Source organism: Lygodium microphyllum, chromosome 4, assembly GCF_053477565.2.
Source record: "Lygodium microphyllum isolate KBCC chromosome 4, Lygodium_microphyllum_v1.1.10, whole genome shotgun sequence".
NCBI lineage: Eukaryota > Viridiplantae > Streptophyta > Polypodiopsida > Schizaeales > Lygodiaceae > Lygodium > Lygodium microphyllum.
The window spans coordinates 121,169,678-121,183,400 of NC_141138.1; the positions used below are offsets into that span (position 1 = coordinate 121,169,678).

The 13,723-nt window shown below is 43.7% G+C and overlaps 1 protein-coding gene across 14 annotated transcripts in view; it reads right to left on the reverse strand.

Annotated features, from left to right (window-relative positions):
- LOC148037551 (F-box family protein with WD40/YVTN repeat doamin) overlaps positions 1-13,723 on the reverse strand; it is a 122,113-nt gene that overhangs the window by 85,356 nt on the left and 23,034 nt on the right. For all 14 annotated transcript variants that reach the window (XR_015690657.1, XR_015690658.1, XM_087676491.1 and 11 more), the window contains one exon: positions 13,565-13,654. Coding sequence is in view for 12 of the 14 variants with exons in the window: in XM_087676491.1 (XP_087532617.1) it covers positions 13,565-13,654 (90 nt within the window). In the remaining 2 variants the exon portion in view is untranslated. The remainder of the gene's footprint in view (positions 1-13,564; positions 13,655-13,723) is intronic.

The window sequence follows — 13,723 nt, forward strand, 5'->3', positions numbered from 1 at the left end:
GGATAGGTTTTATGTGGGAGAGTGGGGATGCTCTCGCAGAGGCCAGGTAGGGCAGTTAGCTCGCACCACTTTGTCTAATCACTGTCCGGTTCTCTTGACACTTGATGCCCCAGCCTCTGCCCTAGACACACGATCCTGTCGGATCTCTAACTTCATCTACAAGAGGGAGGAGGTGAAGAGACAAATTGAGCAGATTTGGACTAGAGAGTGGGGCAAAAGGGACATGAACGCAGAGGAGGTTGTAGAGGTCCGTAGGGTCTCCGCACTTTACAGATCGGCTACCAGTAGGGTTCTCATAGGTGGCAAGCGAGGAGAGGAGTTTCGGCTGGAGAGATCGGTCGACAGGGCCGCCCTCTGGCCCCGAATCTGTTCCTACTCTTTGCAAAGGCAATGTCTCACTTTCTCAGGTCACCTGTGAGTGGGTTACGTGGCCTCGGACTTTCAGTGAGAGAGGAGACACAACTATTAAACTCACAGTAGGCAAATAATACAACACTCTACATAGAGGATGATGAGCTAATGCTGGAGATACTGAGACTAGCTCTCGAGGTGTTTTGCACTGCAACGGGAGCGAAAATCAACTGGCAAAAGTCGGTTGGTTTCCTTATGGACCCGGACTCTAGCACAGAGTGGGGCATCCACTTGGGATTTAGATGGGTGTGTAGAGGGTAGAGCATCCGTTACCTAGGGTTCCAAGTGGGACTCGACATCACTCGTGCCCAGCAGTTTCTTCCAATCCTCGACTCTATTCGGAGAAAGCTGATCTACTGGAGTACTGCTCGCCTTTTCCTAGCGGGCCAAGCCCTAGTGGTTAACCAGGTCCTCCTAGCGACAACTTGGTACATCACTTCGTGTTGGTGCTTCTCCTCGTCCTGTGTAGTTCGCCTAGTGCGGAATTTTCTCTAGGCCAAGTCAAACAGTTCCAGGGACTCCAAGACCAAGGTGGCGTGGGCGACCATCATCTACCATCAGTCTGACGAAAAGCTTGGGATCATAGACCCAGAGTATCAAAGTCTAGCCCTTTTGGGCAAGCTAGTAGTCCACGGTCTCACACCAAGAAGGCAAACCTAGAAGGTCCTATTGCATGAGGGTCTCTAGGAGTGTAGATCGAGACTTGGCAATGATTGGAGACCGTCCTTGAGATGAATCCTCACGATAGCCCAAATCACGCCCCCCAGATCCTCCTTCCTGCGCAGTCTACTTCGTGTGTGGCACGGCCTCTATAAGGCCCTAATTCAGAGCCCCCCATGCTGCCAGGAGGAGATAGAATGCCAGCCGGTGATCTGGAACCCCAGGTCAAAGATCGGGATGGGGTACAGATTGGTAAGCACCCCCACATCTAGTGGGCTAGGTGGGAGGCCGGCCCGGCTCCGTACCATCAAGACATGGCAGGAGGTGTATAGAATGGTGGACCATGAGGTGTTGCAGTGAGCATCAAGTTGCCAAAGAGGAGTTAAGTTGAGGAGAAGGGAGATTGACGCAGCAATACCTCAGGAGTGGCTTGACCCTCCGATACGAGAGCCGGTAGACACCGGTGAGGTATGGGCCACTAGGTTTTCACCAACAGGTATCCCCCTACAGGCAGCAGGTAGAGTGGGTGACACCCCACATGGGACTTTCTTCACCGTGCAGGAGGGGGGGCGTCTAGTCCTTAATAGAGGACAACACGATAAGGGAATAGCTGTCCTTTCATGGAAGAGGATTCGAGTGGTTGGCCTTCAAGGGAAGACATGGCGACCGGGCCCTTATGTGTTCTAGGAGGAGCTCTGGGAGGGGCACCTTTGGATATGGGAGGGCAAGCCACTTGATGAGCTAGAGAGGGACCCGTGAGAGTGACTATGGCCGATCACTGCAGTCGCCAAGAAGCCACTGAGGTTTCTAGAGTACACAACGAGGATTGGTAGACACGTACTGATGCAGGAGGACATGGGCTGGGCACCGTCACGTAGTAGTCATGGCGACTGGGCCCTTATGTGTTCTAGGAGGAGCTCTGGGAGGGGCACCTTTGGATATGGGAGGGCAAGCCACTTGATGAGCTAGAGAGGGGCCTGTGAGAGTGGCTATGGCCGGCCACTGCAGTTGCCAAGAAGCCATCAAGGTTCCTAGAGTACACAGCCAAGATTGGTAGACACGTACTGATGCAGGAGGACATGAGCTGGGCAGGGCACCGTCACGTAGTAGATACTGGGCGGAGCACAACATCACGGATCCCTTTCGACGGACTTTCTGGCGCCACCTATGGGACAACTGGATGCCGAGAAGGATATTGTATCTCCTATGGCTGTTGGCACATGGAGGCCTAGCAGTGGAGAGTTGGTTAGCCCAAATGCAAAAGGATGGAGGTTGTAAATGCTGCACACAGCACTTTCTGGAAACTCCAAAGCACTACCTTTGGTCTTTGAGGCGACGCAGCTTGTGTAGAGAGGAGCATGTCACATTCTCCGCCATATAGCACCCAGTCTTGGATGTATCTCATGGGGAGCTTTCTACTAGCAGGCAGTCAATTAGGAGTCACCTTCTGTATAAGGCTGGGATGCACAACACGATCTTCATTATTGAGGCTAGGTCATGCGTAGCGGTCAGCTTGGAGACTCTACCCATCCGCTAGGTACTAGAGCCCATAGCAGACCGCTCTGAGGTATGGGAGACTGTAGGAAGTCTTACTGGATGGCATATCTGGAAGATGCGGTGTCAAGAGGTTTTTGGCGGGGAGAGACTTTCAGTATAGGCGACTTTGGCAGAGCTCTGGACCTCCATCATCCACTCCCTCCACGGCCGATGGGACCAGGTGCAAGGCGAGTCTCAAGCTCGTCAAAAGCTCCGTTTTCATTTCATGCACACTTGGGGCGGCCAGATGCTGTTCTTCATGATGCAAGCAAGCAACCCCAGATGGCGATACACTCCACCTCCATGGCTTCTTGCTCCAATCCCCCCTAGACTACCCTGCGAGGCTTGTATACTTGATATATCTATGACTTTGAATCAGCTTCAACTAGTCTATTGAGCATGAGCACTTCCTTGTATTCAAGTTTTTTCTTAAGTAATATAATTAGCCACACTTTATTTGCAAAAAAAAACAATATGTAATAAGAAGAAACTTAGTACAGGGAATAGGCATCTCCCTAGATGAAAGATGGTGTCTAAATCCCACGTGGCTAGAAATGCCTCGCACCACCTCCTCATATGCTACAAGTATCCTTGTAATCTATTACATCTACCTTTCTGGACAATATCTATTTGAATACAAGTAAGTGTCTCACACATCGAGGTATGTTGCTACTCAATAGCCTTAATTGCATTTTATCATCCAAATATACCGGGCAAATATATTGGAAATGAGCTTCCAAAATTGAGAACTATTGGGTATGAAGCTACTAAATATGGAGCAGCAGGCTATGTGGATGGTGGAGAGAGAGAGAGAGAGAGAGAGAGAGAGAGAGAGAGAGCTCTTGCAAGTACACAAACTGAAATATAGATTGATCATAATTAATATGATGCAAGTACAAGTGATGAGCCTGAATATAAAGGCTAAGATGTGTACCTAACCCTTTGACCCTTATTTAATGCTAAGTGGTGTAAAAGGTGTTCACACCTTTAACACACACATACACACACAAAAGGTGTGTTCACACGCAAGGAAAAATAACTAGCAAGTCCCCCCCTTCGGGTCATGGGTGACTAAACTCATGACATGAAACATACGAAAAAGGAAATGAAAAGGTTATTGGAATATCAGAATGGCAGCATGAAAAAGTGTGCACAAGAGGGAGAAGAGAGCTCAAAGTATAAGAACAAGATCTTGCTTAGTAAGTTGCTCACAAGTACAACTAGGGTACTCTCACACAATGAGAGTGACCCTTAGGGCTGTCTGAATAGCCTTTGAATGGCTAAGGTTAGGGTTTCCCCTGCCCTCCAAGCCATTCACACTCATCTACCCTTATCCACCCTTGGATACACTAGGTTCATGGCTGATCTAAAGGAGTCACATTGGAGGGCACCAAAGTGTGTTCTTAGAAACCTCAAAAGCACCTTTAATTGGGGTATTGAACACCTTTCATCACATGATATAGTATTATCTAAATTTTGTGATGCAAATTGGACAGCAAATATTGATGGTAGAAAATTAGTCTCTATTGAGAAACCCTTCACCCTTCACCTGCAGTTTTTGCGTTTCTGCGTTTTGCGTTTAGGGTTTGCAACCCCAAAAAGGGGCGCCATCCTAGACTGACTGTGCCTATTTATAGGCCACTCTCTCATTCATTCCTCACGGATGATTCATTTAGTCCGTCACCTCTTCTCTCTAGCCTCTCCACTATCCTCACACCCCTTCAAGAGGACATTGCGGTTCGTAGTTCGTGGCTATCTTCATCATCTTCCTTGTGCTACGGCACCCTTGTTCCCTTGTATCACATTCACTCCATGATTTAGAACTTCATCATTCCATTCATCAGAGTTTCTTCTCTCTTCTCTTCTCTTCTCCATGTTTGCCGAGTTCACTCCGTGTTCCTCCCTACCAACCCTACTATCTCGCTGGTACGTCATCTTTTGTCATGGTATCAGAGCTGGATCTGCTCACCTAGCAGCGAAGATCCTCCACTCTAGTGAAGGCAAAGACCGGTGGCGGGTTCGGCATCCACTTCTCTTCTTCTTCCGCTGCATCAAAATCTCGTTTTTGCAGATTTCAAGTGTTTCAACTTGCTGCCCACACCCCGTTCGCGGAGGACGTCCCAGCCAAAGCTGTCCATTGCTATCGCCATCAGTTGGCGCCTGATTTCCAATCCTCTTCACACAGTTTGAAACTGATTCCAGACATGCGATTACTATTCATGTGCTGACCTGCTGCCGTACAGTCTGCCACGTCATCAGTCTTGTTGTCTATGTTTTTAGTCTTTCTCTCTTCTGCAGGCTGTCCTACCTGCGTTTTTAGTCTTTCTTTCTCTTGCAGGTTGTCCCGCCTACGTTTTTAGTCTTTCTCACCTGCTGCATGCGTTTTTAGTCTTTCTCTCTCCTCACTTGCGTTTTTCTACATGATTCAGTATCTTACTGCTAGTCACATCCTCCTCCCACTAGCAGCTCACTTCCAACCCTTCCACTACCCTCCCACCCCTTGAGGCGGACATTGCGGGGTTCGTGCTTCACACTGCCCTCACACCCCTTGAGGCAGACATTGCGGTTCATGGTTTGTGGCTGACCTCTTCCTTCTTCAGTTTGCCACACCGATACCATGGCGTCTCCATCGACAAATTGTCAGTCTACTAGGTGTTCCTACTCGGCATGAACGGTCATCCAACAGAAGACTGTCAACATCGACCTTTACTCCCCACCCCTCCGGAGTACATGCGTCTTCCACCAGGCACTCCTTGTGCCACCTCTCCTTTCTGGGCCACAGAGATCGTTCTGCATTAGCTATCAAAGTACTATGCTCAAGGCAATAAGACGCATTTGATGCGCACTATGTCCTTTCAATCACATGGAGGATCGATCTGCACTACAACCTCCTGGAGATCGTCGTAATGCTAACGGCAGTCTTCTCCCACCTATTTTTTAGTACAGTGGCTACCACGGCCCGCGGTTCTGCAGTCCACTCCATCGAGAGACAATGATTGTTTGATACCGTCTCGTCGTCAATCTGCTTCTTCGAGAGACAGTGGCTCCTCGACTCCTTCCTCTTCTTCGGCTACCCACTCTGCTGCACTGAGAGATAGCAATTGTTGCCCACCTCTTGCTCATTCTAAGCCCCACCCTTCCCCACCCTCGACTACTCAGGTTCGAGAGGCTACCTCTGGGAGCTCTTCGACACCCCATATACCTTCTTCCGCACGACCGGCGGCACTTCCTTTGTCATCAGACATTTCAGAGTCTATGATCCATGAGTTTTTGGATTCCCTATCTACTTCAGAGGGGGATTCAGAGGGGGATGTTATTTCTTTGCCCTCAAAGGGGCCATCTACTTCTTCGACTTCAGCGGGGGCCCCTCCACCTCCCATCTTAGAGGGGGAACCTACTCCACATGAAGTTCTTCACCCATCCTCTACTTTCTTGGGGCGGCCGTCTTCAACTAGTCATCTCTTCTTCTGATACCCATGATCTTCAGGTACCACCTAGATCGGGACCTCAGAGGTTCAGTCGCGCCTTGGTTACGAGACCTTTGTATTCCTTCCAGCATGGTTGCACGAAGCTAGTGGCTTCTCTCCAAAGGTTGAGTTTCAGGTTCTCCGGTTCACTTTGTCTATTGTTCTTTACTGCAGGTTCCCTTCCAATGGAAATCTTGGATCTTCGGGGTCCTCTACTTCTTCTTGCCTTGGTCACTTGGTCAGCATGGAGCCACCTCCCAAGATTGCGTACGGGCATATCCTTACGGTTCTTGGCACCACACAAAGTCCGACATTCCTCCTATGCATTGCATGTTTTCATCATCTTTGTACTAGGGCACTTGGACAAGTGAACGATTTTCCCACGAGGGACACTGTCCAAGTAGCACCTACTACATGAGCATTCTTCAGCATTTAGCATTGCATCTCCACCTCGCTCTTCTCTTGTTCCCCTTTTTGGGCCTGAGAGGGGATGTTGAGAAACCCTTCATCCGTAGTTTTTGCGTTTCTGCATTTTGCGTTCCTGGCACTCCAAAGATTGGCATTTGGATAGAAGGCTCCTTCATTGCAAGTGCATTGATAGATGGAGGCCCTTCAGTAAACATAATGACGAATGTGATGATGAAAGATCTAGGCCTGCAAGGCATGCAACCTACTTAGTGGCTCATTAGACTAGTTTATCAGAGCATAATAAAGCCTTTAATTATCCTTTCTTACATAAAGACCACAGTTGTAGAGGCAAAGATTACTGGATGACATATCTGGTGATAAAGTCTAACTCTTACCTCTCAATTGACATCCGATTAGGATGAATACTCACATCACTCAAAGGGGTTGTCGATGAAGATCAGCTTAGACTTGTTGATGATGATGAACATCTACTAAAGACGAGGCGTACCCAGGGAGTTGGCCAATAAATTAGGAACGTGGGTTGTATGAAGAACTTTTGTCTACTGTAGAAGTCCGATGTTTTGTAAAGTGATAGGACAAAGCGTACCAAGGAATGTAGCTTCAGGATTGTATCTTGGAGAATTGATTGGTTACTCAACCAATCTATACTGCGGAATATTACTACCTTTTCCACAGTCCGTTTCCCGCCCAAGGGTATTGCTACATTTTCTTAGAGTGAGGCTTGTTATGACATGTAATTTCTTTCTTTTCTTCCATAATAGTTTATTAGTTTTTTTCTTCTTTTCTCTTCTTCCCACTCCCAAGGGTGTTGCCACCTTTTCCTTTAAGTGTAGGTTGGTATGGCAAGGACTAGTCATTTTCTCCCATAACTTATTATTTTTTCTTTTTTTCTTTTTCAATAAAAAATCCCAGTGTTCAAAATTAACCCCGCCACATTTGTTAGATTGGAAAGAAAGAAAATAGAATAGGAACAGGAGCTGGAACACAGGGTACAAAAGAAATCAATCGCTTCAGCAATAAAAGCCACATGGTGATGACTATCAGAGCAACATAAGAAGCATTAAGAAGCGATGCCAAAGGGAGAAAGGGACTATGAACAGTGATTTTCAATATCCCTAGGGAGAATAGTACTTCTTTAGGTGATAGCCATTAATCATGAAAGGACCATCAGAAGCATCTACAGCTTGGATCTGAATAGAGCTATTAGGGTTGACTGTAAGTACATTCTAAGGGCCCATCCAATGTTGTTGAACCTTTCCAAGAAACTTGCTAAAGTGTGAATCATAGATAAGGATGAGATCACCTTCTTTTGAATTCTTTCTATTTGATGAAGCTATCATGGTAAACTTTGCGTCAAGCTTGTGTGGCTTCCATACATTGTAAGGCCATTCTTTGAGTGTCGTCCAAACATTCTAAGTATATGAGATGGCAAGGTAGGGACTCAGCATCTCCTAGGCACTGTGTGATGGCCACTCGTCGTCGAAGAGAGGGACATTCCAACTTAATAGAAAAAATGAATTTTGTACGATACAACAACTAGAAAGATGTTTGGCATGTTGTGGCCTTATGGGAGGTTCTATACGATATAAGAATTGAAAAGGTGTCTGGCTTGTTGTAGCCTTATGGAGGTTTTGTATGCCCAGAGGACTTCTGTAAGTCAAACATCCCAATCGTGGTGATATGCAACAATTGTCTTTGTCAAGATTGAACAAAGGATGTGATTGGTGACTTTGACTTGGCCATTGGCTCTAGGGTGATAAGGTGTGGACTCGTAATGACAGATCTTATAGATCTCCATTAGCTCTTCCATGATCTTATTTAGAAAGTGAGTACCTTTTTCATCAACAAGCTCTAAGGGATTGCCAAAGTGGGTGATAATGTGCTCGTATAGATACAAATCCACACTGTTGCCATCATCGCACTTGAGAGCTTTGGCTTCATACCACTTTGTCACATAATTAGTACATACTAGAATGTATTTATTCTGTTTCCTTTTGGTTGGAGGGTCAATGGGGCCCACGAAGTCAATGCCTCATTTCTCAAACATGGAAACAACTAGGTTTAGTGACCACTTCAAAATCAAACTCTTGGAATAGAAGAAGCCATACTATCATTTTGCCTTTGACATTTGCCTTATCCATTGAGAAGGATAAAGCTTCATGATCCACGTAAACATAGTTGTCAGGTACGAAAAGTACGGTACGATATGGTACGATAAAATACGGTACCAAATGGTACCTTAAGATTTTATAAGGTACGGTATGATATTAGTATGAAAAAAAAAATTAACTTCATTATTTTGAGCTATAGATGATAGAACACATGTTTAAAGTTTAAATACCAATGCTAATGGAGTATATAAGATGAATACTTGAGGGTAGCACGCCAAAACCTCTATGGCATATGCCACATGCGCAACATGCGCTACAACTTACAAGTACATACATAGGAGTGGATACATCATACATGAATGATCATACAGATAAGAGGCATGTATGCTTAAGAGAGAGAAGGTTGAGAGAGAGGGAGAGGCGGGAGAGAGAGAGAGAGAGAGATGAAATGACATGAGATGCTTTATTAATGTCTACAAGAGGCCAAAATGACCTGTAAGACCAACAATTACCAAACAAACCACCAAAGGTTTTGATAAAAGATTTACGAATTTTGTTATGGTTTTGTTTGGCATTGCTAAGGCTAAAGTAGCTACCGATGGTACATTCACTAATTCGTGTACTCTCAGAAGGTACATTAGGCCAAGCTATCCTCTAGCCTAGTTTTATAAGCAACGTGTACTAATGCTTTGGGTTGGGTGGTGCAAAATGAGCTGTGAACAAAGGTAAAATCAATAGGATTAAGCTACTTGATGATTCTCAAATGGTGCTGAATTTATTTATTGATGACACTAACATATTGTGAAAAATGATGGGACATCAATTAGAAACGTTTGGAACTGCTTGAATACCTTATGTATGGCCTTTGGCTCTAGGATAAATCATAACAAAACATGTATGAGGAGTCTAATCAAGCTTCCACCCCCCTTTCTTAGTTGATCGATCAAGGCTACAAAATCACCACCACCACCACAACAACAGCAGCCAACAACAACAACAACCACGCCCAAAAAAAAAACCCCCCAAAAAATGCTTGTTTTTTTGTACGAATTCGTACGGTACGGTACGAACCGGTTCGTACTACGTACGAGTGCAACTATGTATGTAAAACTTGAAATAGAATGAGCCATATCATCATTTTGCCTTTGACATCTACCTTATTCATTCAGAATGACATAGCTTCATAATCCATGTAAAACTTGAAATGCGTTGATAGAAAGTAATGCCAAAACTTCTCCAAAGCGAACACCATTGCCAAGCACTAAAGCTCTGTCATCATTGTATATTTCTTCTCTCTATCAATGACTTTTGGGCTTGCATAATAAATTGGTTGGTGCCTTTTTTTATTGGTTGGTGCCTTTTTTATAGAGAATTGCACCTAGCTCTTTGACTGATGCACCAATGTGCACATGGAATTCCTTCATCCAATCATCACAAGGTTGTAGAATGGGTGCTCTGATCAAGCATTGCTTCAAGGTACTAAAGGCTTCTTTAGAGTCATATGTCCAAATGAACTTTGCATATTTTCTCAAGAGCTTGTGTATTGGGGAAGGCCTTAGTTGTGAAGTGAGCGATGAATCGCCTATAGTAGCCCACATGACCAAGAAATACTCTCGACTGTTTTAGATTAGTTGGTGCAATTAGGATTGCAATCTTTTTAATCTTGGCAGGGTTTATTGCTATCCCTTGTATAGAGAAAATGTGGCCCAATAGAATACCTAAGGAGACTCCAAAGATACATTTGTCAGGGTTGAGGAAGATTCCATACTCCCAAAGCATTGCTCCATGTGTTCGCAATGCTTACAAAGTGAATTGAAGACATAGAAATCATCTAAAAATACCTCAATAAAATCATGCAAGTGGTTTTGGAATGCAACTACCATGACTCGTTGTTGAAAGATAGCAAGGGTGTCACAAAGCCCGAATGGCATCATTTTGTAGGCATAGGTACCACATTCTGTTGTGAAGATCATCTTGGACTAGTCTTCTTCTACAATCTCTACCTGATTGTATCCACTAAAACCATCCAGTAAGGAATAAAGTTTATGACTTGCCATTGTGTCGAACAATTCGTCGATGAAGGGGATAGGGAAATGATCTTTCTTTGTTTTGAAATTCAGATTTCGAAAGTCCACATAGATCTCAAACTTTTCACTCTTCCTAGGTATAACTACGATAGGCAAAGCCCATTCACTATTTGCCACTAGATTGATGAACTTCGCTTTTAAGAGCTTCAACAACTCTGTCTTAACTAAGGCAGGATAGTTAGGATTTATGTACCTTTGATGTTACTGTATTGTTTTAGCATAGGTTCTAGGTCGATGTGATGTTCACATAGAATGGGATCAATCCCCTTTAAGTCTTTGTAAGATCCAAGCAAAAATATCCAAATTCTCCTTCAGTAGGTTATGAAGGGTCAATAACTCCTCTTCTGGAAGGTTGCTATCCACTTTGAGCTGTCTTTCCATGCCATCTATATCAATAAAAGTCAACTGCTTTTCACCTTCTACCTCTTTGATGAAGGTTCCGTGGATTGCTTCTAGATATAGATCCGACTCTTTCAAGGGAGTGGTGTCCTCATCTGATGCTCCACTAGAATCATTATTTTTTACTTTCAGCTTTGCAACTCTGCAAATCCTTTTGGATGCTAGAATAGTATGAGGATTGTCACTGATGTGACTTGTGGGGTACTCACTTCTTGACTTGAGGATTCATCTTTTGAGAATGCATTTAGGAATGTCACATAACACGAACTATCTAAGTTTTGTTTGGGATGTAGGACTGGTGCTTGTTGGTAGGGTGTGTCATTATCATCCTTTCTCGAGAAGGGTAGGTTAGGGGGGCAAGATCCATTGCCAAAGGAAGGCTTATTTTACTTAATCCACTTTTTATAAATCTTTTCCATATGATGAGATTCATTTACAGGTCTGAAGGGTTCCATAGTCATTCTATCTAACACGATGGGATCTTCAGCTTCAGTGACCTCTAGGATTTTCTCCTCATTAGTATCCTCTTCTGGTTGGATTGCTTCTTCCACGTCGCTTTCATAATCTGCATCTTCACTTTCATCATCGTCCTCTTCGGACTCTTATCTCTGCCTCTATAGGGGCTCTACAAGAGAAGAACAAGCTCTTTGTTTTTGCTTTTGCTTTTGTCTTTGGCTCTGCTATGGCCATGTAACAAGGAGAGCAATACATTTATGCCTCTATCTCATTATTAGAGATAATTTCAAATGTCATTCCTATTTCAGGTAGGAGATATTGACCCATCAATAATAACTTTGCATCTTTTGGGAGTTGAGGCTTTTAATGCCCACTATTAAGGACTATGCTTTAGGTTTCTTTTGGAAAATCTTCTTAACAATATCTTGTTTGACTGATCCATCCTCTCTTTCATTGGGAGAGTCAAAGGAGACTTCTATCAAGGTGGACCCATTTCCTTTTGCGAATCATACAACTTCAACACCACTTTGTTGGGTCCCCTACCTAGGTTTGCGTTTAGGATTTGCAGCCCCAAAAAGGGGCGCTATCCTAGACTGACTGTGCCTATTTATAGGCCACTCTCTCATTTATTCCTTGTGGTTGATTCATTCAGTATGTCACCTCTTCTCTCCAGCCTCTCCACTACCCTCACACCCCTTCAAGAGGACATTGCGGTTCGTGGTTTGTGGCTATCTTCACTACCCTCACACCCCTTCAAGAGGAACATTGCCTCTCCACTACCCTCACACCTCTTCTCACTCCAGCCTCTCCACTACCCTCACACCCCTTCAAGAGGACATTGCGGTTCGTGGTTCGTGGCTATCTTCATCATCTTCCTTGTGCTACGACACCCTTGTTCCCTTGTATCACATTCACTCCATGATTCAGAACTTCATCATTCCATTCATTAGAGTTTCTTCTCTCTTCTATTCTCTTCTCCATGTTTGCCGAGTTCACTCCGTGTTCCCGCCAACCCTACTGTCTCGCTGGTACATCATCTTTTGACAGTTTCAGCATATGTGTTTTCTCTTAGATTTGGGACAATACCTTGGAAGAGTAAGAAGCAATCTATAGTGGCATTATCATCTACAACGGCCAAATATAATGTAGCAAAGAATTCAGATTGTAAATGTGTTTGGTTGAAAAGATTGTCAGGTGAGATTATGGATGTTCCTAGTGGTCCAACTCAGATTATGTGTGATAATCAAATTTGTATCCAACTTGCTAAAAATTCAATATTTCATGATCGTAGCAAACATATTGAGATTTACTATCATTTTATTTGTGAGAAGGTCCAAGAAAACAGAGTTAAGCTTCTATATTACTCAACTAATGGGCAAGTTGCAAGTATTCTCTCCAAGTCGCTTATCAAAGATAAGTTCGAGTTTTTCAAATCTATGATGAACGTTGAAAAACAAATTGATTATCAAGTGGGAGAATTGAAGGATTTAATGATTGTGTATTTTCTTCATCGTCAACAATGTGTCGTGATTATTTAGGATGTACTATGTGTAGTGATTTATTGTATTTATTAAGACCTCTTGATTGATATCCATATTGCTTGAACATTATGTACTTTAGTAAAAGTTACCCAAAGGGTAAATAACCTTAGGATAATTAAAAGGAATATTATTTAAATAATTAACAAGAAGAGGATGTGAAGAGATATGCCACCCAACAAAGCCATGTAATGTAACTTTCATGTTAGATGAAGATGAACAAAGCAAGAGAAAAAGATTTGCTTGCTATCCATGTATTTGTGTCTTCTTTCTGTCACATAATAATTTGATGTTTCTTCAACATTAATTGTATTGAATTCAATCTCCACAACCTTGAATTTCCAACACATCGATGATGTAATTTGATTATTTTCTTACATACAAGGCAAAGCATCACAAAAGATATGATATTTCCTTAGCACAGCCTTGAAACACACCTACAAGTCAATCAAGAAAGTAAAAAGTCTGACCTGAAGATTCGAGTACAATGACTGCTATAGATATCAAATACACATATCATTCCATCAGCACAACCTACAAAGACATCTGGATCTGCATAGCTGGACAAGGAAAATAAAATAAAAACTTTATCCAATGTCATCAACCCCAACAAATTTGACAACGAGCTA